Here is a 24,197-nt window from a genome sequence, read left to right on the forward strand (position 1 = left end):
TGAAACCGGATAGCGATCTGATGGCTCTCTTGGAAACCAGTACCGATGTTGGTAAGTTACGCGCGCCCAGAATATGAATCTGATGTCAGTTATTCTTTTTTCTTCCGCCGAAATGCCATCCATTCTCTTTTGCCTTTTTGTTTGCAAACTGTGCAGAACAGTTGACAATGTGGCTGAATATGTTGATGGTGTTATCCTAACACACGTGGGAGACACATAATGGAAACCTCCCCCAGGAGCTACCTCGTTTTGGTTGCCTGTTGCAACGGTAAATCTGTCTGCAATCACGGAAGATACGATTTATGTTAGCATGGAGCTTTGATGTTTCACTACTAAATACAGTTACGAAGCATAGGTATGTGGCCATTGCCATATCAACTTAGTTTCTCATTCCAGACACGTGGCTGTCTTCTTTTAGTTTGGACATTACATTCTAAGTCAGAAATTAGGAGGGTATGTTTTGAAGAACCTTCTGCTCTATGAAAGGTTTACATAAGGCCGACGCTAGAAAGAAGTAATAGGCGAGCGGAATCCTCTTTTCAAATGGTTCAAATGGTTCTGAGCACTATGGGACTTAACATCTGAGGTCATAAGTCTGCTAGACTTAGAACTGCTTATACATAACTAACCTAAGGACATCACACACATCCATGCCCGAGGCAGGATTCGAACCTGCGACCGTAGCAGCTGCGCGGTTCCAGACTGAAGCTCCTAGAACCGCTCGTCCACAACGGCCGGCAATCCTCTTTTAACGTATATCCATCTTTCAGTTAATACGGCGCAATTGCTCATGACTGAAAACAGTTAAAGGAGCATTTTTCGCAAACAAACAATAGGACATGCACGTGGAGTGTTGTAGAGAAAACTGACAAGGCAAAAAACTTAAGTGGACGTTACGTCCTTTTCCTTAGGTCATTTTGCTCCTAAATCGCAAAAAAAAAAAAAAAAAAAAAAAAAAAAAAAAAAAAAAAAAAAAAAAAAATGGCTCTGAGCACTGTGGAACTTAACATCTGAGGTCATCAGTCCCCTGAACTTAGAACTACTTAAACCTAACTAACCTAAGGACATCACACACATCCATGCCCGAGGCAGGATTCGAACCTGCGACCGTAGTAGCTGCGTGGTTCCGGACTGAAGCGCCTAGAACCGCTCGGCCACAGCGGCCGGCTCATAACTCGGACTTTCGTGTTTGAGTGAATGTTATCCAGATCAGAGTCCACATCTCTGTTAGGCTACCGGCTTGCAAAAAAATCTACATAACAATAGCGGAAAAAATGAGAACGTGGCAATGTCGACCAAAACAACAAATCTCTCTATAAATCTGAGAATTCACACTGGCAAGAGAATGGTTTTCCTTGAAAGTTGAGAGCGCTGGAGATTTGATTCCACGAAGGCAAGCTGTGTGTGAATGCATCGCTTCGATGCTGTTGGGGACCAATTTGAAATAACATCTTCATGAGCAACTCAACACTGAGATTTTATCAGCCAAGTTCTTTTTTTGACGACTGAGGCCGTTAAGACATTGTTCACAATTTATGTCCTTCTGTGTTTTGCTCATCGTCAACTGTACATTGCCACGCCCCTGCGATATTCACAAGGCTAGAACCTCATGTATTTTAAGACATTGATTAAAAAAGTTTCTTAGGAGAAGAAAAGCTTCTTAGCCAAGATTGCAATAAAACTCTTATTGTGGATAAACGGTTTCGATAAACTATGTTACTATCATCAGATCTTCGTATCGGTTGTTAAGAAATGTCTTGTACCAGATTAACACAAAAGATGTACGAAGATCTGATGATGGTAACGTAGTTTACCAAAACCGGTAATCCACGAAACAGTGTTTTATTGTGATCTTGGCTAAGAAGCTTTTCTTCTAAGAAAGTAAATACAGATCGATCCTTCACACTCAGTATGAGTAAACTAATGGATGTGTTCACGAAACGAAGGTGGGGGAAACGAAGGTGGGGGAAAAAAAAGGAAGTGTAAACGTGTAAGCCATGTTTGTTTAGTTTCGGTTTCGCGAGAGAATGGAGTAGTGGCGACAAAGAACCAGTTTAAGAAATTAAGAAAGTGAAAATTTTAAAAAATGGCGAAGAGGATAATTTGGCATCGTAGCGGTCCTGACCTACTGCTCTTTATCCTCTGCCTATGGCGACACTGCACTGTAGTACTGTGTGCACTCGTGAACAGCACGCAGTTCTCTTGCCGGTTAATTTCGATTACGTAACCAGAGTCACTGTATCTCTTAAAAGTAGTTTCTTCCCGAAGCTGAGTTGAATTCCGTTCCAGTCCTCTAGCCAAAGTAAAATGCTTGTCAGAACAGTAAATCTCACGCCACAGCCTCCGTGCTACTGTCAGCCACGTTGACTGTTCACCAACGAAATTAGGTAAGCGTGGGCTGCAATTGCGAAAAATGGCCACTTGTCTGTGAAAAGATCTCTTGAGTGGCGTGGTCACCTATTAGGACGACGACATGCTCAAACTGTAGACTTCGTCGGGTGTGTTCTTTTTTTTGTGGCCGCAGCTGCCATTAAGGAAAAGCGCCGACCCCGCGGGCGACGGCAGTGAAGGCGCGGCAGATCTCACGAGATAGCGTCCGAGGCACGGACCCGCCTGCGGCGCTGATCGAACTCGCGACCGCCACGTGGAAAGCTTCCATCCCACCGCCCACATCGCACGACAGAGTGCTCGGCCTCCGGAGAAATCGTGTTTCCGTTTGCTTGAAGCAAGTATGGGACGAGTTTCGTGCTATAGGCTGGAATCCACTTTGTTTAGCTCCTCACAAATGTATAATGACTGCCCCTTTGTCGGTCAAAGCCCCAGGCAATTATCTAGCCGTATTTATATCATGGACAACATTGCATGTATATACCACTTTCCAGTCCGAATCTCCAGTCGGATTCGTTGCCAAGGAGAACACCAGTTCGTTCAAATGGTTCAAATGGCTCTGAGCACTATGGGACTTAACTACTGTGGTCATCAGTCCCCTAGAACTTATAACTACTTAAACCTAACTAACCTATGGACATCACACACATCCATGCCCGAGGCAGGATTCGAACCTGCGACCGTAGCGGTCGCGCGGTTCCAGACTGTGGCGCCTAGAACCGATCGGCCACCCTGGCCGGCTGCAACAGTGAAGACTTCTCTAACGAACTTGTCATCATCTCTCCAGATCGTAACGAAATGTCAGTCGAAGAACTCTTGCACACTTTGCAGAACTGGATATTAGCCCATACATGTGTCTGAAAGTGCATCCTTCGCTATTTCTTAAGCTTCAAGTCTCTCATCCGGTATTGGTCTTTTCTAATTTCTCTCATTTTCACAGTGCCTCCTGTATTCACTTTTTAGTTCTGGAGGCAAATTACGCACTAGAACGGTGTAAGGAACATTGCACTGCCTCGTTGATAGCGAGGTCATTATAGACAGAATGCAAGGTGGACATTCACTTGATACAGAGCAACCACATAACATCGAAAACATTATCACTGGGAGGGTATTCGAAACCTACCCACTACTCTAAAAGACGACTCTAGGAGCACCTCGCTGGTGTACTGAAAAAAATTATATGTAATTATTAGATGTGTTTGGCAACAGCCTTGCAGTGGGTACACCGGTTCTCGTCAGATCACCGAAGTTAAGCGCTGCAGGGCGTGGCCGGCACTTGGGTGGGTGACCATCCGGGTCGACATGCACTGTTGCCATTTTTTGGGGTGCACTCAGCCTCGTGACGCCAATTGAGAAGCTACTCGACCGAATAGTAGCGGCGCCGGTCAAAGAAAACCATCACAACGACCGGGAGAGTGCATTAGATGTGATTGGATCACACTGGGGCATGCAGAGCAATACGATTCAATTCTCCAAGTTTCCAAGCAGATTTAATATTTTTCTCTCGAATTCTTTACTTCTTTAGTCAATTTTGTTCATGTGGTCCACCGCCTATAGTCGATGTCAACGTGCAATAACCACTCACAAATGGCAGGCGGTAGCTACAGCACTGGAGAGTTTGAAAAAGCGTATCGGGGGACGCTGTAGCAGTGCATTAGCTGTCGTAATGCTGAAACGGAGCGATTTATGAGGCGTCCAAAAGGGCTCATTGGCTTTCGGGCCAAGGATGATGGTATTTCCGAAACAACTTAGTTTTTAAACTGTTCGCGTGCCGCCGTCGTTAAAGTGTACTATGCATAGCATAAAGGCACTATCCAAAACAGGCGCCGAGGCAACTATTGTGTATCACGGTCCAGGTATGGACGACGGTTGTGAGGCGAATAGACCTGCAACTGTTGAGCAACTGCCCGCCCAGATGAACCAAGGGGCGACAGTGTCTCCTCAATGACCGTTCAGTGGACGTTGCTGCGTACGGGCCTCTTCTGGAGAAGGCGCCTGCTTCATGCACCCATGGTGACTGCAGTTCATCGCCAGCGAAGGCTGGAATTTGCAAGAACTGAGTGGCGACAGGTGACCTTTTCAAATGAATCACTTTTTATTCTCCATCGGACAGATGACCGTTGGCGTGTACAGCGTGAAACGTCTGAAAGCAAACACCTTGCAACCAGGAGGGTGCGATATGGTCTGGGGAATGTTTTCCTGATATTGCCTGGGTGATATCGTCATTCTAGAAGGCACAATAGATCAACAAAAATATGCGTGTATCTTTGGGAACCACGTCCATTCCTACAAGCAGTTTGTGCTTCCTCGACACGACGTCATCCACCAGCAGGACAATGCGTCACACAGCTCGTAGTGTACGTGTGTGGTTCGAAGAGCATTAGGGTTAGTTTACGGTACTCCCTCGGGCAGCAAACTGTCCGAATTGAAACCCAGTTGAGAATCTGTGCGACCACCTCTATAGGGCTATTCGCGCCGTGGATACTCAACCGAGAAACCTGGCACAGCTAGCCACGGAGTCAGCACTACATCCGTGACGGTACCTTCCAGAACCTCAATGACTCTCTTCCTGCACTTTATATATATAATTTTCCAGTGCGTTGTATTCAGGATGTTTATGCGAAATCAGAGGTAATCATATAGCAAAGAGGAAATGAGTCGTGCGATTTCCGTGTGAGAAACGATGAAGAAACAACAAGAAGGCAAAAGCAGAGCACTGAACTTCTTTCTATGAAACGAGTCAACAACGTCTTCTTTTCAAAATGTTGAAACGCCATTATTAGGCATTTCATCTACATCTACATTTACATGGTTACTCTGCAATTCACACTTATATGCCTGGCACAGGGTTCATCGAACCATTTCCATACTACTTCATTCCACTCTCGAATGGCGCGTGGGAAAAAGGAACACCCAAATCTTCCCGTTCGAGCTCTGATTTCTCTTATTTTATCATAATGATCATTTCTCCCTACGTAGGTGGGTCACAACAAAATATTTTTGCATTCGGAAGAGAAAGTTCGTGATTGACATTTCGTAAATAGATCTCGCCGCAAAGAAAGCCGCCTTTGTTTCAGTGACTGCCACCCCAACTCGCGTATCATATCAGTGACACTCCCACCCCTACTGCGCGATAACACAAAACGAGGTGCCCTTCTTTGCACTGTTTAGATGTCCTCCGTCAATCCTACCTGGTAAGGATCCGATACTGCGCAGCAATATACCAGCAGAGGACGGACAAGTGTAATGTAGGCTGTCTCTTTAGTGGGTTTGTCGCGTCTTCTAAGTGTTTCGGTAACTAGTTTCTACTGATTTGTGTGTTCGTACAAGGCCATTTTTCCACCAAGAACTACATTTTCGCAGATATTTTTTGTCACAGTATTAAGACGTCTTCTAGCGGGTAAAGTCTTAAAGTTATTTGTGTTTCGGATGGGGTACCTTGTCAGTGTGTGTTTTAGACTGCCTCCTCGGCGCGGCACTGCAGATTGGCACGATTCCTCGGGGTCGTCGGAATGGTGATTCATTTCTTGATCTGCGGGCGCAGGGCAACTGCAGCGTCTCTCTGAACGCCGGCCGGCAGTAACTCGTGAGGAACGTCCGTTGGACGCGCGCTATTGGGCTCTCCATCAGCCGTCGCGCCGTGAGTAATAACAGAAATGAAATAGTGTCCGGCGCAGCGAAGAGAGGCCAGCATCTCCTCGGCATTAGTAAGAAACTTATCTCCATTTGCTCTTTACGCCTCGTGCCTCCCCGGCGCGCCAGTGTAATTATAACTTCATTTGCTGTTGGTTTTGCGGCGAGCCGATCGCCGGCACGGATAAACGGAACTACGACCGTTTCTTCGGCGGGAAAGAAAAATGCCGAGTCCTTTCTATTTCCCCGAGAGAACGCTTCGGTCCGTGAGAGATGTAATCTGGCGGAGAAACGCGGCGGGGAGGTGTGGGCAATAATGAAGTACTTTCAATTTATTGCCCCCGCTCGCTGTTATTTGTAATTGCGTTACGCTCCGTGGTTGCAGCGGATGGCGCCTCTTTGCGCAATGCGCATGCGCCAAGCCAGCGTCATCGCACTGCACAAAAGACGACGCCCTTCTTCAGCCTTTGTGTTCTAACGTTGAATGTTACTTTTTAGATGCATGTTTTAAGAGCTACTTATGGTTCGTTGCGTTTAGCTCTTAGTCCACGTTCGTTTATTCGATTTTGAACAGGCCATCACACCCCTATCACTTTCTATTACTCTATCACAGTCTTAATGGTTGACAGTTATACTCTGAGCGATTCCCTTCCTTTACGGAGTTGTCATTTCTACAACGTACGTAGCTGAACAGTCAGCGTGGCGGATTGTTAAGCGTAGGGGCCCGAGTTCGATTCCCGGCCAGGTCGGAGAGTTTCTCCGCGCAGGGACTGTGTGTTGTGTTGTCCTTACATTTTACCACAAGTACCCTTTCATTAGCAACTTTGAGCCAAGCACAAAATCAATTACCTCTCTACTGTATATCGTAATTAGTTTAGCAGGCTGGACATGGAGGTCTTAGTCTTAGTTTCTAGCTTTAACGTACCCTAATCTCTTCTAGTTAAGGTAGTTTTTAGGATGGTAGATGTTAAAGGCATGGTGAGCAACGGCCAGCGTCTTGAGGGTCATTCCAAGACCCGGGCCGTCGCCCACAATCGGGTGACGGGCAATATTATACCTATCCCTTCTCTATTCAGTTCTCTTCCTTCCTTCTTTCTAAATATTTAATTTCGTTTTGTTTATTAATACCTTACTTGATTTTGTATTAGTTATAAGTTTTTCTAATGCTGCACAAAAAAAAGATATCAAATGGATCCAAACAGAGCCCGCCTCCACGTGGCGGGACACGGGCAACGGTGTGAGTGGGGACGGGAGCCGGTGTGGTGTTACTTTCAGTCACTCCGGACCCCAGACCCAGTCACAGCGGCTAAGTGGCACATACGACCCACCATAAGAAATTAGACGGTGGGTCATAAAATATAAGCAGCTAGTGGGAAAAAAGTGTCCTTACATTCGCATCGTCATAACTGACATTATACTGTTGAGATGGATGAACAGGCGTAGCCCGAAAGCCAATAAATTAAAATAAAATACCACAACTGTATCACAAACAAGCGTAATGGACTACATGTAACAAAACGACGTTCAGCTCAGCCTGTATCCCGAAACTCAACGTCTCTCGACACATGATTTCCCTGAAGCCAGAATACCAGGTTATTTTGTGTTTAGAGGTTTGCGAAAAGCTATCAGTTCAGCAGCGCACAGACTACTGCTGAGGAAAATACAATAGTATGAGATATTTGGTCAGATTTGCGACTGAACTGTGGACGCACTGAATCAATTTGTATCCAGCCTAATCACAGGCGGATATTACGATTGTATCCGAGGATTACCCATTACTCATTTCATGCTATATGATTTAGCAGATTGCGTTAGTTGCTATCTTAGACTTCTGGCAGATGAAGCAACTACCTCTGAATAAATGTATTCACATCCAGTCGTCTCTGGAGAAAAAAATTTAGCCACATCCTAAGATTGGTAACTAGTCAACGTAGGGAAATGTAAAGTTCAGAATTTCATCAAATGTAGAAAAAAAGAGAGAAATAAACATTATGAAGCCATCATATAGGCTCAGTTGTAGATCAAACAAACGGCAGGTCGCGATACATGGCCAGGATTCTGATAAAATGGGGTTCTTCTAAAACAAATATTGCTGTGAAGTTCTTGAAAGTATGTCCAGTAATACAACTTGATTGCTTTGCAGCAATGCTCAGGATGTCACCGTCCTGATCTTATACCCAGGAGCCCCAAGTCGAATGGTCAGTATTCACGGATATAACAGGTACGATCATTCGAAGCAAAAAGTCTAGTAAAATGGGCTATAAAATGCTTACCTTAAAAGCTTTGAGTACAACTTTTTCTTCGATAATGTGAAACAAATTTCTTCTACTGAAAGGTCTTTGCTTTTCATATTTCAGAAGGAAGTTGTATAGAGCAAAGCAAGAGAAACTGTCTAGCAAACGTTGGTTAATGCATACCTTAAGAGGTATGAGTACTTTTTCAGTAAAAGAGGCGTATTTCAGAGTAGCGAAGATGAAAAAGTGCTCTTAGCTCTGAAGGTATGCATTTTAGAACCCATGTTTTATTGACTTTTTCGCTTCGAATGATCATTCCCGCCATATCCCTTATTATTTTCGACTCCTACTGGGACACCCTGTTTACAGGGATAAGTATTTTCCACTATTTTATCGAGAAAACCCTTGGTGCACATTCAATGGCACCTTTTGTGGTGAATTAAAAACTCAACGCATAGAACTTCAATTTTTGGCATTTGCTTTCTTTATTGGGGACCGAACAGAAACTAAAGTAGCATATATCAAGCTAAATTGATGCTGCCTATATTGACAGTTACTCATGTAATTCCCCGTGACAGCCCAGTCTTCCTTTAGTAACTATGTTGATGAATTATCGCTTAAGGCGTAATATCAGACATTATTATAAATATACTTTTCTATTTAAAGTATATATTCAACTCTTGAACGTGACTGTTTTCTGTTATTGTCAAGTCTTTGGATCGAGACTGTTTAGTCATTCAAGGAGCTTCAGTGGATCTCATTATCCTGTTACGTAAAGGAAAAAACTGTAATACTTTGTCCAAGTGAGAAGGTAATCACAAACTACACTAGACAGAAACGTCTTGCCAATGGACAACCTCACGCAAATGAGAACGCTGTATCCAAGGATAAACTTTAACGAAAACTACAGTACTGTACAGTCGATTTAATGTATCTTCCAGATTCTCACTAGTAAGGTATCAGCTATTTGTATTTCTTCAAAATTGGTCCAGACGCAGAACGCTGCCTTCACTATGGTGGTGTGTGCGCCCACTAGTTTTCGTGAGACATTTCAGTTGCAGTGGCAACCGATCCGGACACTATATAGAAATTGTAACAGATCTACACAAAAAAAAGCCTAGTTTCATCGGCTGATAAAGCTGTGTGTGGTTGTGACGACCTCGACATACTTTCCGTAACACTTTTTAGCATCTTCGTGATTTCATCAGTAACTAATCAAAAATGAAGGGAGGGGGGAAGAACTGTACTTGTAATGGGGCTACACGACACGTATTCCGTGCGCACGTCAGAAGGGAGAGCGGTGGGCGCACGCCAGCTGAAATTACGGGGCAGTTCCCCGCGGCCGTGGCAGACGCGCTCGGTGCGACCACAATGAGGGCCTTGCCGAACAGCAAACAATAGGCTCCGAGCGCGCGCGCTTTCGTGATTACCAGCATTACGGTCCGGGACACCGACTGCTCCCCGCTGTTCTGACGTCCCCGTTGACTTGTCCGATGCTCGTCCATTTACCGGCACTGTTAATCTGCAAGCTATGTGAACGGATGTCTGCGAAGACTGGCTCTGTTTGTTTGTGTGTGTGTGTGTGTGTGTGTGTGTGTGTGTGTGAGAGAGAGAGAGAGAGAGAATTGTGAAAGATCTCCATTGCATACTATGCTGGCTTTCCTTACGATCCATCAGGAGAGCGTTGGAGGAGGAGGAGGGGAAAAAGACACCAGTTCGGGGTGTCTAGTCAATAATTCGGAATGACAGCGTAATACGGGAGGCTGGCGCAGTACACAGATTACTTAACTAGCTCAGCGGTACACTTGTCAACTCAATTTTTGATCAATTATTTTGGGTGTGAAGTAATAAAGATTTTCATTCTGACCTCGCTTATGTCTCACCAAGGATGTACCACAAAGATGACTGCGATTATTATTATTACTTAAAATCAGCGGACACTCCGCTGCAGAGTGAAAATTCATTCCGGACATAGTCCCCTAAGCTGGTGCTAATCCATTTATCCGCGGAATCCTTTCTTGCAGGTATGCAGGTAGGGAAGGAGGAGAAGAGATACTAGCGGAAGCAAAGCCGTAAAGGCGGGTCGTGAGTCGAGCTCAGTCGGTAGATTACTTGTCCGTGAAAAGCAAAGGTTCCAGGTTCGACTCTAGATTCTAGGTTAAAATGAAGACTGAAAATTCCGCAGTCCTACCGAGATTCGATCCTGCAACCTCTTGGTTTCCAGGCAGCGCTTTACCTTTTTTTGTCGTCGTTCTCGGCATTTGATCTGGGCGGACGTTACATGACTCCCCGTCATGCATATCATCAAATACTTCACTTTTTTTTTTTTTTTTTTTTTTTTTTTTTAGCAATTGGCAGCCAGCCATCTGACCGAACACGCAAATGTACCGAGCTGGCAACCGTTAGACGACCAGGCCCGATGAGTGAGTGAGAGAACAAGAAAATGAAATACAAAAGATGAAGTAAAAAGACGCTATTTACTGCGTTCTATATATTTTTTGATGTGTTTGCGAGTATATAATTTCTGGAGCAAACAGATGTATATGTTCTGAAATGTTTGAATGACGCTTTTCCTATTCTTGCGTTTCTAAGGAGTGAGGAGAATTTACCACATGACCTCTGACATTAACTTCCGCTATTAATTCTGCTATGGATATTGATAAATTCTATTATGATTCCTTGTTCCAATATTTTACTACTAACTCAGTTTCACCGTTAAGATACCAAACTGCACAGTTGATAGCCCCGACAACACTGGCGCTGATGTGTAAACAAAAATTACCACTCGAAAGAGACGAGACTCAGTACGGGCATAAAACGCCAGGGGCGCTGCAGTAGACTCACTTTTCTGGAGTTGTCAATTAAGACAAGAATTTTAGCGAAATTTTGCGCTGGTGGGGCGAAATTGGCTCCTCGCGACCTGACGCTTCCTGCGGCAGCGAAACAAACGAGCGACGTAGCGCACCACGGATGTCTGCGACCGCAGGTGGGACTGCGCGCACACCGCGCCGATGCCCGGCGAGCCGCTTAAAGTGCGCAGCGCCGAAAAGCGGCAGGTGCCGGCGAGGCGAGGCGAGGCGAGGCGAGGCGAGGTGAGGTGAGGCTAGGCCAACCAAGGCCGCTCGCGCTGACATCATCGCGCCACGCCCACCGCGCTAACTGACAGAACTCATTACTGGCCCGGCGTGTCCTTCGGGCACCGTTACGGGGCGCCCGGTCGCTCATCACACCTACTCATTAGCCCAGGCCTCGCTGCTAGAAGTACAAAATTAATTCCTGCTGCTTAAGTGGCTTAACACGGCCGAATACCTCTCACACGTACCACTCCCCCGTAATCTCGAACTCATCTCTGCGCAGTCAGTGCCGCCGATGCAACACGCTGGTGAACTGATCGTAACCCTTCTTCCTCCGCTCGGTTTTTCTTTCTTTCCTTTTGTCCGGTATTAATCTAGCTGAGCAGCCATCCCATTAGCACAATCAGCTTGCTGTAGCTGTGGGAGTCAGACAGCCACAGGTTGTTGACCTACGGTTCGGTCGCCGTAATTCTCTACTCGTAGAAGCTTTGAAACAACACCCTGGTCTTGGGATATGGTCGCTGCCGCATAAGGTGGCGCTAAGTGAAACAGTTGTAAGTAGGCTGTTTAGGTTTTTATGTTGGTAACGCCACGTAGCGCTCTGTATGAAAATCACTGGCTGTGCTGTGTGCAGTCTGTGGCTGGTTGACATTGTTGTTGGAATATTCGCCATTGTAGTGTTGGGCAGTTGGATGTTAACAGCGCCTGGCGTCGCGCAGTTGGAGGTGAGCCGCCAGCAGTGGTGGATGTGGGGAGAGAAATGGCGTAGTTTTGAGAGTGGATGATCTGGACGTGTGTCCATCAGAGACAGTAAATTTGTAAGACTGGATGCCATGAACTGCTATATATATTATGACTTTTGAACACTATTAAGGTAAATACATTGCTTGTTCTCTATCAAAATCTTTCATTTGCTAACTATGCCTATCAGTAGTTAGTGCCTTCAGTAGTTTGAATCTTTTATTTAGTTGGCAGTAGTGGCTCTCGCTGTATTGCAGTAGTTCGAGTAACGAAGATTTTTGTGAGGTAAGTGATTTGTGAAACGTATAGGTTAATGTTAGTCAGGGCCATTCTTTTGTAGGGATTATTGAAAGTCAGATTGCGTTGCGCTAAAAATATTGGGTGTCAGTTTAGTGTTGATCAGAGTCGGTAAAGAGCGAAATGTCTGCGTACGTTCAGTTCTGCTCAGCTGTTTGAAAATCAAATAATGTGAGAGGTTTATCAGCACAGTCATTCATTAATTTTTCTAGGGGGACGTTTCACAGTATCATTACTGAATGTGAGATGCGTATCAGATAACACACGGCCGTGATCGAACAACACTTCTACAGTATCATTTCTGGCACATTAGAGCGTTATTACCAAGCTTCACGTAGACAGTGCTCGTTTTTGGGAAAAGCGATGTTCGTATCTCCGTACTGCCGTCAAGTTCATGGCTTTCTGCGCTTTTCTTAATTCAGCTGATGCGAATTTCAGGATGATTCTTGTTACAAAATTGCGTCTGTCCGCTCACCTCAATCTCTGTCCAATCCGGGCTGGAGTTATAATGACCTAACTGTCGGTGTACCTAGTTATGCCTTTGTTGACACAGTTCAATACGTAGCTTGATCGCCGTTTGCGTCTTGAGGCATTCTGGAAATAGAAGATTGTGCGGAGTCATTTTAGGGAGTTTTCGGTTTACATACTGGTGCACCTGGACACGGATCGAAGTATCCGTACTTACATCACACAGGCTGCTGTGAATCACATGTCCATCTTGTGTGACTTGTATTTGGAAGGCTACCGATATGTGAATAATGAAGGTCTACGTATGCTTCGCGCTCCATGCAGTGCCTATTGATTTTACTCTCTTTTTCCCCACACTCAGTGGGTGATACGATTCAAGGGTGATAGTACAGCTAAAGATGTATCTTTTAAGTATAAGTTGCTTGAAACACGTAATTCTTTTACGTGCAGTTGCCTATCGCATCAGGTACCACCAAAGACGGCGACACTATGAGCCAGCCTTGAAAGCTAGTGCTTTTGTATGGAAAACTTTTTAATTATAGATTGCTGGAACGTCACATCTTTATTTCTGAAGTGCTGATACAGTCGAAAACGCACTCTCCCAAAATAAAAGTTTCATCTAAATAATTTCCTCGTCGTCCCATTTGTTTATACCGGTTGTTGCACTTCGTTTTGCATCAAGAACGTCGAGTTTATTAAGCGTAGCTGCATTAAACAAATATACATGCAACTACAATGTACCTTCTGTTCATGTCGACGGCTAGGAAAGTCTTCGCTGTGCAGTCCTAAGTAGATATCGATCAGGGGGTGGGCAAAAATAAGGAAACACCACAAACAACACATTACCATCCCTAAATCGGTGTAGGAAAACTGTTGCCATTTAAAACAGCTTCCAGTTGTCTCGGAATGGATAAATACAGGTCCTGTATGATTTTCAAAGGTTCAGATGGTTCAAATGGCTCTGAGCACTATGAGACTTAAAATCTGAACAATATGGGACTTAACATCTGAGGTCATCAGTCCCCTAGACTCAGAACTACTTAAACCTAACTAACCTAAGGACATCACATACATCAATGCCCGAGGCAGGATTCGAACCTGCGACCGTAGTGGTCGCGCGGTTCCAGACTGAAGCGCCTAAAACCGCTCGGCCACTGCAGCCGGCTGATTTTCAAAGGAAGTTTATACCATTCTTCCTGCAAAATAGTGGCAAGATCAGGTAACGATGATGGAAGTGAATAGCGATGACGCACACTTCCATCCAAAGTAGAAAACGGTGACTCAATAATATTGACATCTGGTGACTGGTCGCCAGGGGAGATGCGATCATTCATCCTCGCTCTCAGAAGACCAGTCCTGGAAGATGCGACCTGTATGAACAGAGGCTCTGTCATCTTGGAATACAGCATCACCACTGGTGAACAAACATTGCAGCATGGATCTGACCAGCTGAACGGTCGTATAACCTCGCAGAATAACCATGGGGCCGCGGAATACAACGATATGTTTGTTCAAAATCTGCGAACCCACGCCATGTTTCACTCCAGGGCCCTACACTAGGCCAGTTGTTGGAAACAGAAATGAGACGCATCCGACCTAAAGGCATTCTCCCATTGTTCCACTGACCACGTTTTATGGCTTCGGCGCAATGTATTCCTCTTAGGGGCGTTTGCTTCACTGATGGGAGGTTTTGGAGCTCCAGCTTGTCCTACAATTCCCAGCTTCTGGAGCTTCGTGTTGTTTTGGTGCTGACAGGGTTCGCGATTGCGACATTCAGTTCTGCAGGGACATTTGCATTTGTCGTCCCCTTATCTTTTGTCATAATCCTCCTCAGTTGATGTCCATCAGGATCACTCTACACACACATCCGTCCGCGTAGTGACGGAGTGGATGATGTTTCTCCGCTTTTCCTATATGCGGCATAAACCTTCGATGCGGTGTCTTGGTTACGGAAGCACACACCACACGAGCACCATGAATTCGCCCAGGTTCAGATTCACTTAGTTACAACATAATGCACCGACAACTACACAGAACACTGTGCCGAGCACAACTGACATTTGTAACGTATTGAGGGTAGCGTTCAGGTGCTGTTCGTGGTTAAAGCGCAACCTTCAGGCTTGGTTAGCATCGGCATTTATGTTCTAGCATGCATTTCTCGCGGTGTTCCCACATTCTTGTCCAACCCCTCTACGTCGGGCGTCTCACAACAGATCGGCCGCTCATTTGCCCACTAGAAAGCGCAGCGCCGAGGGCGGTTGCAGGCAGAAGCTTCCGCGCAATGCCTCGACGCATATTTAGGCCCCGCGTCCTGCTCACGATAGCTGGACGTGGTTCGTAAGCTCCAACTAGCGTGCAGCGTGGTCACGATCGCTGCACGTATTCTTAGCTGCGATGGAGAGATTCTTCCGCACTCTACGCAAGCATTTTGCTGGCTCACAATTTTAACAAAGGTGATTTGGGCAGACAATCGTATTCTTCATGGTTTTCTTTTAGAATATCCTGCTTGACTAAAGTAAGAATTGTCGTAAGTTATTGTTCTTGGTGCGGTGAAGAGGAAATTTTCCGAATGACTAAGTCTGTATTGCTGGAGTGTGTGAAAGCGGAATGACGTATTACCAAAGCTCAAACTGGTGACCAGAAATTCGACGATTTGTATTGTTCATTACTTGATTAAAGAATTTAATTTTAATTCAGAAGTGGAAAGTATCTAGAGTTGTGCCTGAGATCTGATACCGTGAAAGGCCTCGACTGAAACGATTTTCGAAAGTGTCATTGCTGAGCGGAAGCACATATTTTGTGCATCGCGAAAAAGGCTTATTTTGACAAATATGAGACTACCTTCAGCAGGACGTAATGTATCTTGTGTAGTCTACCGGGTTTGCCTTCGGGTGCAACAACGTCTAAATTGTCTAACTAAATGGTTCAAATGGCTCTGAGCACTATGGGACGTAACATCTGAGGTCATCAGTCCCCTAGAACTTAGAACTACGTAAACCTAACTAACCTAACGACATCACACACATCCATGCCCGAGGCAGGATTCGAACCTGCGACCGTAGCGGTCACGCGGTTCCGGACTGAAGCGCCTAGAACCGCACGGCCACACCGGCCGGCAATTGTCTAACTCATTCATCTTGCAATAAACAAATAAAAAACAAGACTAAATTGCGCGTAGTGATTTTTGAAACGTGCCGCACGTAAATACTCGTATAATATAAAACCGATCTACCATATACGTTTACTAGCTACATGTGTGCTGTTCATATAAGCTACAATTAAATGTTTTGTTAGCGTACAGGTATCATACATTAACTACAGAGCACAAACAACAAAGTAAAAATCCATGTCGGAGACTTCGACGAGGGGTTAGGAGACGAACCACATATACTACGTGTTTGACAATAGATTGAGAGAAGAACAGTGCATGAAATCTGTTTTATTATGTGCCACAAAGACACTGTCTTGGCAACTGGAGCTTTGGTCTAGGAAACTTGTGGTGAGGGAGCCGGCAGGGCGTCACAAGCCGCGGCCGGAAGCGGCGCTGCGCTCCGTCAACGTCGGGCGGCCTGGCATCCAGCGCTGCCTACACGACTTGCCCATTACTCCACTGTGTCCGCCCCTCTGGCGCGCACACAAATTAAGATTATCCCTTCCTTCCCTCTCGTCCACCACCACGTTAGGCACTCCGTGGTGTCACTCGCACAAGTCCTCCATGAATCAGGGGAGGAGCGGCGGAGGAACGCCAGATCGGCCCCAGATCGTGGGGACGGCGCGCTGCAGTGCCAGCGGAAATGCCGGAGATGCCACGTGGTACACAGACGGCGAGACGCTCACGGCGTCACGCTTTCGAAATCGCTACTGAGAAAGACTCGCAGTCGGCTTCCGCTTTTATTTCCACGGAAAAGCGCCCGTTAGGTAGTCTACCCAATGCATCGGACGGATAAAGTGGCATACGCTCCAGTCAAAATCTGCCGGGTTTTAATAATTTAACGCTGGAAATGAGGTGATTATTAAGCCCATGAATACAATGTTTTTCACTGACTGTTAAAATACTTTTATTAGAAAGTCATTACTGGTTGTGCATCAGGGGAGATGCACTCCCAGGTGATAAGATTTTTAAAAAGTCATGGCGCAGTATAGTGGTTACTTAGAGCCACGTCCCATCGTTTATAGTTTAGACAAAACCGACAGCATGATGGGACTTGGCTCTAAAGCCGGCCGGAGTGGCCGAGCGGTTCTAGGCGCTACAGTCCGGAACCGCGCTGCTGCTACGGTCGCAGGTTCGAATCCTGCCTCGGGCGTGTATGTGTGTGATGTCCTTAGGTTAGTTAGGTTTAAGTAGTTCTAAGTTCTAGGGGACTGATGACCATAGATGTTAAGTATCATAGTGCTCAGAATCATTTGAACCATTTTTGGGCTTAAGCAATTTTGGCTGTTTATCGTGCAAGTAGAAAATACGAATTTAGTTACGATTATGATAATATTCTTCTTCGTCTTATGTTTCAATCCCATGTTTTTTGTATTCCTTGCCTTCCCCCGATTTTATATTTCTACATGATGCATGCAGTAATGCCATTACTTCATTGCCGGTTTTGTTTCCTTCACAGCTCTTACATTTAATTTCTTTCTGTTCAACACAGTAATTACATTAAAGTGTGACACAATTTGAGTAGTGACTTTGTGTCGTGTTCTTGTTGATGCACCTTGTGGCTGTACGCGCTATTACACCGACCGCACAGAGATTACATAACAGTACGATGTCGTAACTATCAATATCCTTTTTTTTTCTGGCCAGCAAACTCAGTTCGTCTACAAGATGAAGGAGTCCATATGGCTGTATTATTCTGGAACAATCGAGTTTGCCAAGATGGCCAGTAATTCTTCTTATTGCTATTACCGGTTTCGAGAGATTGACGCTGTCATCACCGGATCTTGTAATATTATTAGAAGTATATGTTTTTACAACAATGAAAGTCACACAGTCATTAATAACGTTACAAAATCCGATAACGACAGCGTAGATCTTGGCAAACTTGATTCTTCAAGAATAATATAACCTTCATATCGCCAGCAACGACTGACGCAATGTCAAACGTGTATGCAATCCATAGGGAATTCGCAGGGTGGGCCACTTTGGCATGTTTTACAATCAAGGCCTAAAAGACGCCAAGACATTCATAGGGAGATGGAAGCCATGTCCTAGGTGTAATTATTTCCATTCGTCTAATAGTTCCGACGTCTACCACTCTGACACTCTCCGAAGTATTAGGTAGACAGGAAGTCTTGATTGACATTACCTTCGTGGAGTATCCAGAAACTTCTTCGGTGTGCGTTTTTACTATCCATTTAAGTTTTTAGCTACCTTCATTGCCTTTCTCTGTGATAGTTTTTCTGCTCCAGACCTGTATACTCCAAATGAAAAACTTCGTTCTAAACCCGAATGGAATGAGGCCCCAGATCTGTGTACTCCAAATGAAAAACTTCGTTCTAAACCCGAATGGAATGAGGTATCAGCATCTATTCATGGACTAAACAAAAAAGCGATAATATAAGACTTTTACTAGTTTTACAATTGTTACCTTTTCAGATCAGGTATCTTCCACAAGCACGCATAATTTTTTTTATATATTGTAACTGAAAAATTAATTAATGCTTAAGAGAGGAGATCTTAAAAATATATTCTGCATTCAGTTATTTATCGAAATGAAGGTTGGGAGAGCAGCATTTAGATTTTCGATAGTGCGAACTCTTGGCTTACTTACCTTATCGCAGAAGACTTTGATTTGGCAGTATCCCCTGTGGATGACTGGTCCATCTCTCGGGTCTTCGTACGTATCTATTTGGAGATGTAGCGGCAGTCCCTGTAGGAATAAACAACCGCTTAGTAATCTGTAACAATAAGATGTTATATATAGCCTAGTATAAAGGAAAGGCGGTTCACTGTGTCCTGACCAGTCATTGGTGTTCAGCTAAGGAGGTCGGACCCGTTATTCTATAGACTTCGAATCTCGTATACGAATACGGTGGTAATCCCAGAATTTACGAGCGTGATCTACAGACACCTTTTCCTTTATGAAATACGGCACTGGTAATAGTCCGTACAGGACTCTGTTCTGGATACGGAAACGAAGCAGCGTTATTTAGATGACTCTATTTGAGCAACAAGGCCGTGATTTAGCCCCAGAGCGCGCGCCGCTCGCGCGCCTTTGTGGAGCCAGAAAATCTGGCGGCGCGAGAGTCCTGACGTGAATACGAGAATGGAAAATAATTTAGAGACGGGGTCTCCGATCCAGCGTGCTCCTTTCCCGAGGCCCTCGGCTGCATTACAAAGCCTGCCGGCCCTGCGGGGGTGTCGCGCTCTTTGTGCGTCCATCACTCCGCCGCCCCGGAGTGACTCGCGAGTGATTCAGGACGCGGCGCCACAAAAGACTCGCCGCGAGGCGCGCTACGGTGAGAAGCAGACGGGCAGAGATGCAGAAAAAAAAGGGAATCAAGAAGAAGAAGAAGAAATAAGCAGGGGCGATGTCGCTTGGTACCGTTTCGTACTGGAAACTGGGGAAGCGCGAGTGACGAGCTTATCTGCAACAACCGCAGGTGGCCTCCACAGGCCCAGTTGGTCCTGAAGGTTGCGGCGGGGCCCCAAGACCAGTTTGGAGGCCTACCCGAGTCCTGCTCCCGTCCAGATACGAAGGCAGATACCACCGTGTTTACACAGCCACCGGCGACTCCGCCCGCAGCCCTGCTTTCCTTCTTTCTTTATTTTTTTTCTCCCGCTTTCGCCACTGTTATTCTCGTTTCTTTTTTGCGCGATCGATCGTCGAGCACGTGAGGCGACTGCTCGCGGGTGCACTCTGCGCCAATCAGATCGACGTCGTTGCGCTGGGAAGGGATATTTAATTACGCGATGGATATCGGTACGTGGCTGGCAGATAGTGAGCAAAATGGGAAATTTCTCCCGTAGCAACATCGAAGGAAATCTTCGGCAGAAAAGCTTCCGGGTAATTCTCTTCGCTGCGGGATAGAATCCACAGCCGATTGCAAGAAAATGTGAACCAAATGACGGGTACAGAGAATCTTTTGTGTAGCTACGCTACCATTACCGTAAATATATATTTTTTTAATCCAGTATCTGGACAATGGGAGAGACGCACCTAGACTCAAGTAAAAAGAGCAAATCTAAAAGACTGCACAAGTATCAGTGCATTTCCACACAAGGAATAAGCCAAAAATGTAGCTATTTCACATCCATTAAAAGCTTTATTTTTTACTTGTGGTGATCACCAGCCTTTCCAGTAATTGTTTTCGTTACAGAACGAGAAGCAGGCCTACTGTAATACCTTATTGGCGTCGTAAAATTGTGTGTCCAATTGGGTCATATGTTCTGCTTAGCTTACCAAGTGGCTTTCCTCTTAACAGTGACCTCGTTCTGCCAACTCTTTCAGAAAAGAATAGCGCCCGAGCTTGACACGTTATTAGCAAACTGTACATATAGCTATTAAACACGGTTTGAAATCATTACACACAGCAGTTCAGTCGTAACGAATTACCTATAATATTATACGCAGTTACAATGTCTTCCGTATAGTTTGTAAGCACCTATTATGCCTTAATCACACCATCTCCAATAAACTAGCCCTAAACTGATTCTATTAAACAATGAACTAGAGATCGGTGCAGATAAGATGATAACATACGTAAAATTCATATTCCCACCGCATCTCCAAACGCCTAGTCGGTGACAGTAATATCAGAAATTGAGTCCGCCTTGTTGCAAAACACCTTGCTGTTCGTTTATTTCTTTATTATCCCAAACTAGTTTCGGCGACAAATATCACCATCATTAGTGTTTTTTTTAAATCTTATTTATTGTTATGTTACAGCATGTTTTAAGCAATTATTGGCGCTTTTTGTGTGCTCTTTTTTCTGTTGCCGTCTTTTTACTAAGCGAACATCATGTCATCTGCAACCATGTGAGCGGGTTCGTTGGATGGTATGTGGCTGCTTTTATACACAGAAAAACAAAACTTTTGCACTTTGTTTCTGATCCTAATCGGCCACCGAAAGGCTAAATTGTTTTAACCATGTAGGTACGTCGAAACTCTGACGGTAGGATTAAGCATGCGGTAAATTTTCGTCTACTGAAGTCTGACGTCGTAGTTTACATTCCACTAACTAAGAACGTAGAGATCGATCATGACTACATTTTAAAACAACATAGTCATATTTCTCATACGGTCCAGAAATTACAGTATTCTGTCGCAACTACTGAAACCGATTTTATGAACTTTTCTGCTTAACATATCCGCAACACCGGGAAGTTAAATGAAGTGGTTACCAATTGTCGTCGTATTGGACACTGTCAAATGTTTGTAGTGCTCTTCGTTTATTGAATGAACGTTGATTTACTATTATTATAATTAAAATATGATAGCGTGAAACGCTTCTGAGTGTAATAAGCGTTGCACTCAGTAATTGTGAAGAGATACATTGATAGATTCACCGATTTTATGCCAAACATTGTTTACGCCGGATATGAGACAAAAATAGGAGTCAGAGCATGAATCAAAGACTTCAGTGAATGGGGTGTCCTAGAGCATTCATCTCGTCGCTTTGTGGATGCTGTTGGTACTAGCATGAGTGAGTTACGTCCCTGTGAAGGAAACAGGTATATCTCAGACATAGGGAAGTTATTGTTACGACGGAAACAGGATGTGTCTCAACATAGACGAAAATCTTAATTCTAGCTCTTTCCTTTAACTTTTAACCACAAACTAATTATTATGAAGGTTATACCCAAATGATGCTGCTGTTGTGATCTCCAGTGGGAAGACAGGTTTGATGCATCTCTCCGTACTACTATATCTGTGCAAGCCTCTTCATCTCCGAGTAACTACTGCAAACTACATCCTTCTGAATCTGCTTGATGTATTCATCTCTTTTGCCCCCCCCCCCCCCCACACACACACACACAGATATTCCTCCTATACTAAGAAGATGGTCCCTTGATGTCTCAAAATATGTCCTATCAACCGATCCCGCTGTTCTAGTCAAATTGTGCCACAAATTGCTTTTCTTCTGTTCTATTCAACACCAGCCCAGTAATTACGTGATCAACCCATTTAATCTAAAGTATTCTTCTGTAGCACCATATTTCAAATGCTTCTATTCTCTTTTTATCTAAACTGTTTATCGTACATGTTTCACTTCCACATAAGATTGTGCTCCACACAAATACTTTCGGAAAAGACATCCTAACACTTAAATCCATATACGATGTTAACAAATTTCTCTTCTTCAGAAACACTTTTCTTAGCATTGCCAGTCTACATTTTATATGCTCTCTACTTCGGCCATCACCCGTTATTTTACTGCTCAAATAGCAAAACTTATCCACTACTTTAAGTGTCTCGGTTCCTAAGCCAACTCCCTCAAATTCACCTCATTTAATTCGACTAAATTCCATTATCATTGTTTTGCTTTTGTTGATGTTCATCTTAGACACCGTGTATTCCTTTCAGCTGCTCTTACAAGTCCTTTTCTGTTTCTGACAGAATTACAATGGCATCGGCAACCTCAAAGTTTTTATTTCTTCTCTCTGAACTTAAATTCCTATTCCAGTTTTTTCTTTCGTGTGCTTTAGCGCATCTTCAGTGTACAGATTGAATAACATCGGGGGTAGGCTGCAACCCTCTTTCACTCACTTCTCAATCATTACTTCTTTTTCATGCCCCTCGGCTCTTGTAACTGCCATCTGGTTCTGTACAAGTTGTAAATAGCTTTTCGCTCCCTGTATTTTACAATGCTACCTTCAAAATTTCACAGAGAGTATTTCAGTCAACATTGTCAAAAGCTTTCTATAAATCGACAAACGCTATAAACGTTGCTTTGGTTTTCCTTAACCTATCTTCTGTGATAAGTCGTAGGGTCAGTATTTGCCACCCATGTTCCTAAAATTCTCCGGAATCGAAATTGAATTTCCCCGAGGTTGGCTTTTGGCAGTTTTTCCATTCTTCTGTAAGGAATTCGTGTTACAATTTTGCAACCATGACTTATTAAACTGATAGTTCGGTAATATTCACACGTGTCAGCACATGCTTTCTTTGGAATTGGAATTATTGTATTCTTCTTGAAGTATGAGGATATTTAGCCTGTCTCATACATCTTGCACACCAGTTGGAAGAGTTGTCATGTCTGGCTCTCCCAAAGGCTATCAGTAGGTCTGACGGAATGTCGCCTACACCTGGTGCCTTGATTAGACTTAGATCTTTCAGTGCTGTGTCAAATTCTATCTTCATCTAGGTCCTCTTCAGCTTCTATAACCCGCAGATACACTCGAGGATATCTGTAACAGCTCGGATCGTAACTTCTGCTTGAGCCTTCTACCTTCTTTACCAATATACAAAGTCTATTTCGTGACGTTTTGCATAAACAGAAACGTGGGCTGTCAAACGTAAGCCACAGGGCTGCAAAAATAAAGAGCGTATAGCAGCGCAGCTGTGCGTTGAGGAAGGGTAGAAGCTATGGCCCTGCGAGGGCGCAAGGGCACCGCTGTGCGCCCTTTGGCCTACCTTTCTGCCAGCCCGCCGTCACTTTTAATTATTGGTGGTGTCTACCGCGATAAGCATCTACAACGCGCACACCGCCAGCTGCCCCCCCCCCCCTCCCTCACCCTTCCCTACATGCTGTGTTCTGTTAGCCGCCCATCAATTAACGCCAGCGCCCAGGCGGCGTGACGCGTACATATCACCGAGGCCGCTCTCACCAATTCCTCTCGGTCTGCCGCGCGTTCTGATCACTGATCTGGCCTGGCCGCTGCTTCGAGTGCTGGATAAATTAGTGCGCGCGGTACTTTTGTTGCTGTGGAGAGAGAGTTTTGCATGCGGACTGCTGCTACGTTGCTTACTGCCTTCGTCAACACTTGCGGCTAGATCAAGTTTCAAATGAGTCGGAAGTGTACAACTTTCAGTCTGACTCAGTGGATTCTGGGTAACACCGCTGTCACGAAAAACGGAGGTTCGTGGGTTCAAGTAGGGGATTTAAGTGTACCGTTGGCGTGTAACTCCTATACAGTAGCAGAATATAGTCGAGGTCCTTAGAAACGAAAAATAAAGTGACATATACTCCTGTGTTCATAGAAGACTATCAGCTCGCCCAAGGCGAAATTTCGGTTTTAATGTGTAAAAGTACGTGGGCAGCAATCAGAACTCCTCGTTCAATCGTTAGTATCCCCAAATGAGAGACGGTTACCTTGTTATACAGCTGAAGCTGATCACTGAGAATTTGTGATGGGATCAGGACTCGAACCTTAATTTACTACCTTTCACGAACATTCGCTCACCAAATCCTTGTTAGCAGAAAA

The 24,197-nt window shown here is 44.7% G+C and overlaps 1 protein-coding gene across 1 annotated transcript in view; it reads right to left on the minus strand.

The window, feature by feature from the left end:
* LOC124798717 (protein grainyhead) overlaps window positions 1-24,197 on the minus strand; it is a 217,372-nt gene that overhangs the window by 21,306 nt on the left and 171,869 nt on the right. The window contains exon 8 of the mRNA XM_047262244.1: window positions 18,601-18,699. Coding sequence (XP_047118200.1) covers window positions 18,601-18,699 — 99 coding nt within the window. The remainder of the gene's footprint in view (window positions 1-18,600; window positions 18,700-24,197) is intronic.

This window comes from Schistocerca piceifrons, chromosome 5 (assembly GCF_021461385.2).
Source record: "Schistocerca piceifrons isolate TAMUIC-IGC-003096 chromosome 5, iqSchPice1.1, whole genome shotgun sequence".
NCBI lineage: Eukaryota > Metazoa > Arthropoda > Insecta > Orthoptera > Acrididae > Schistocerca > Schistocerca piceifrons.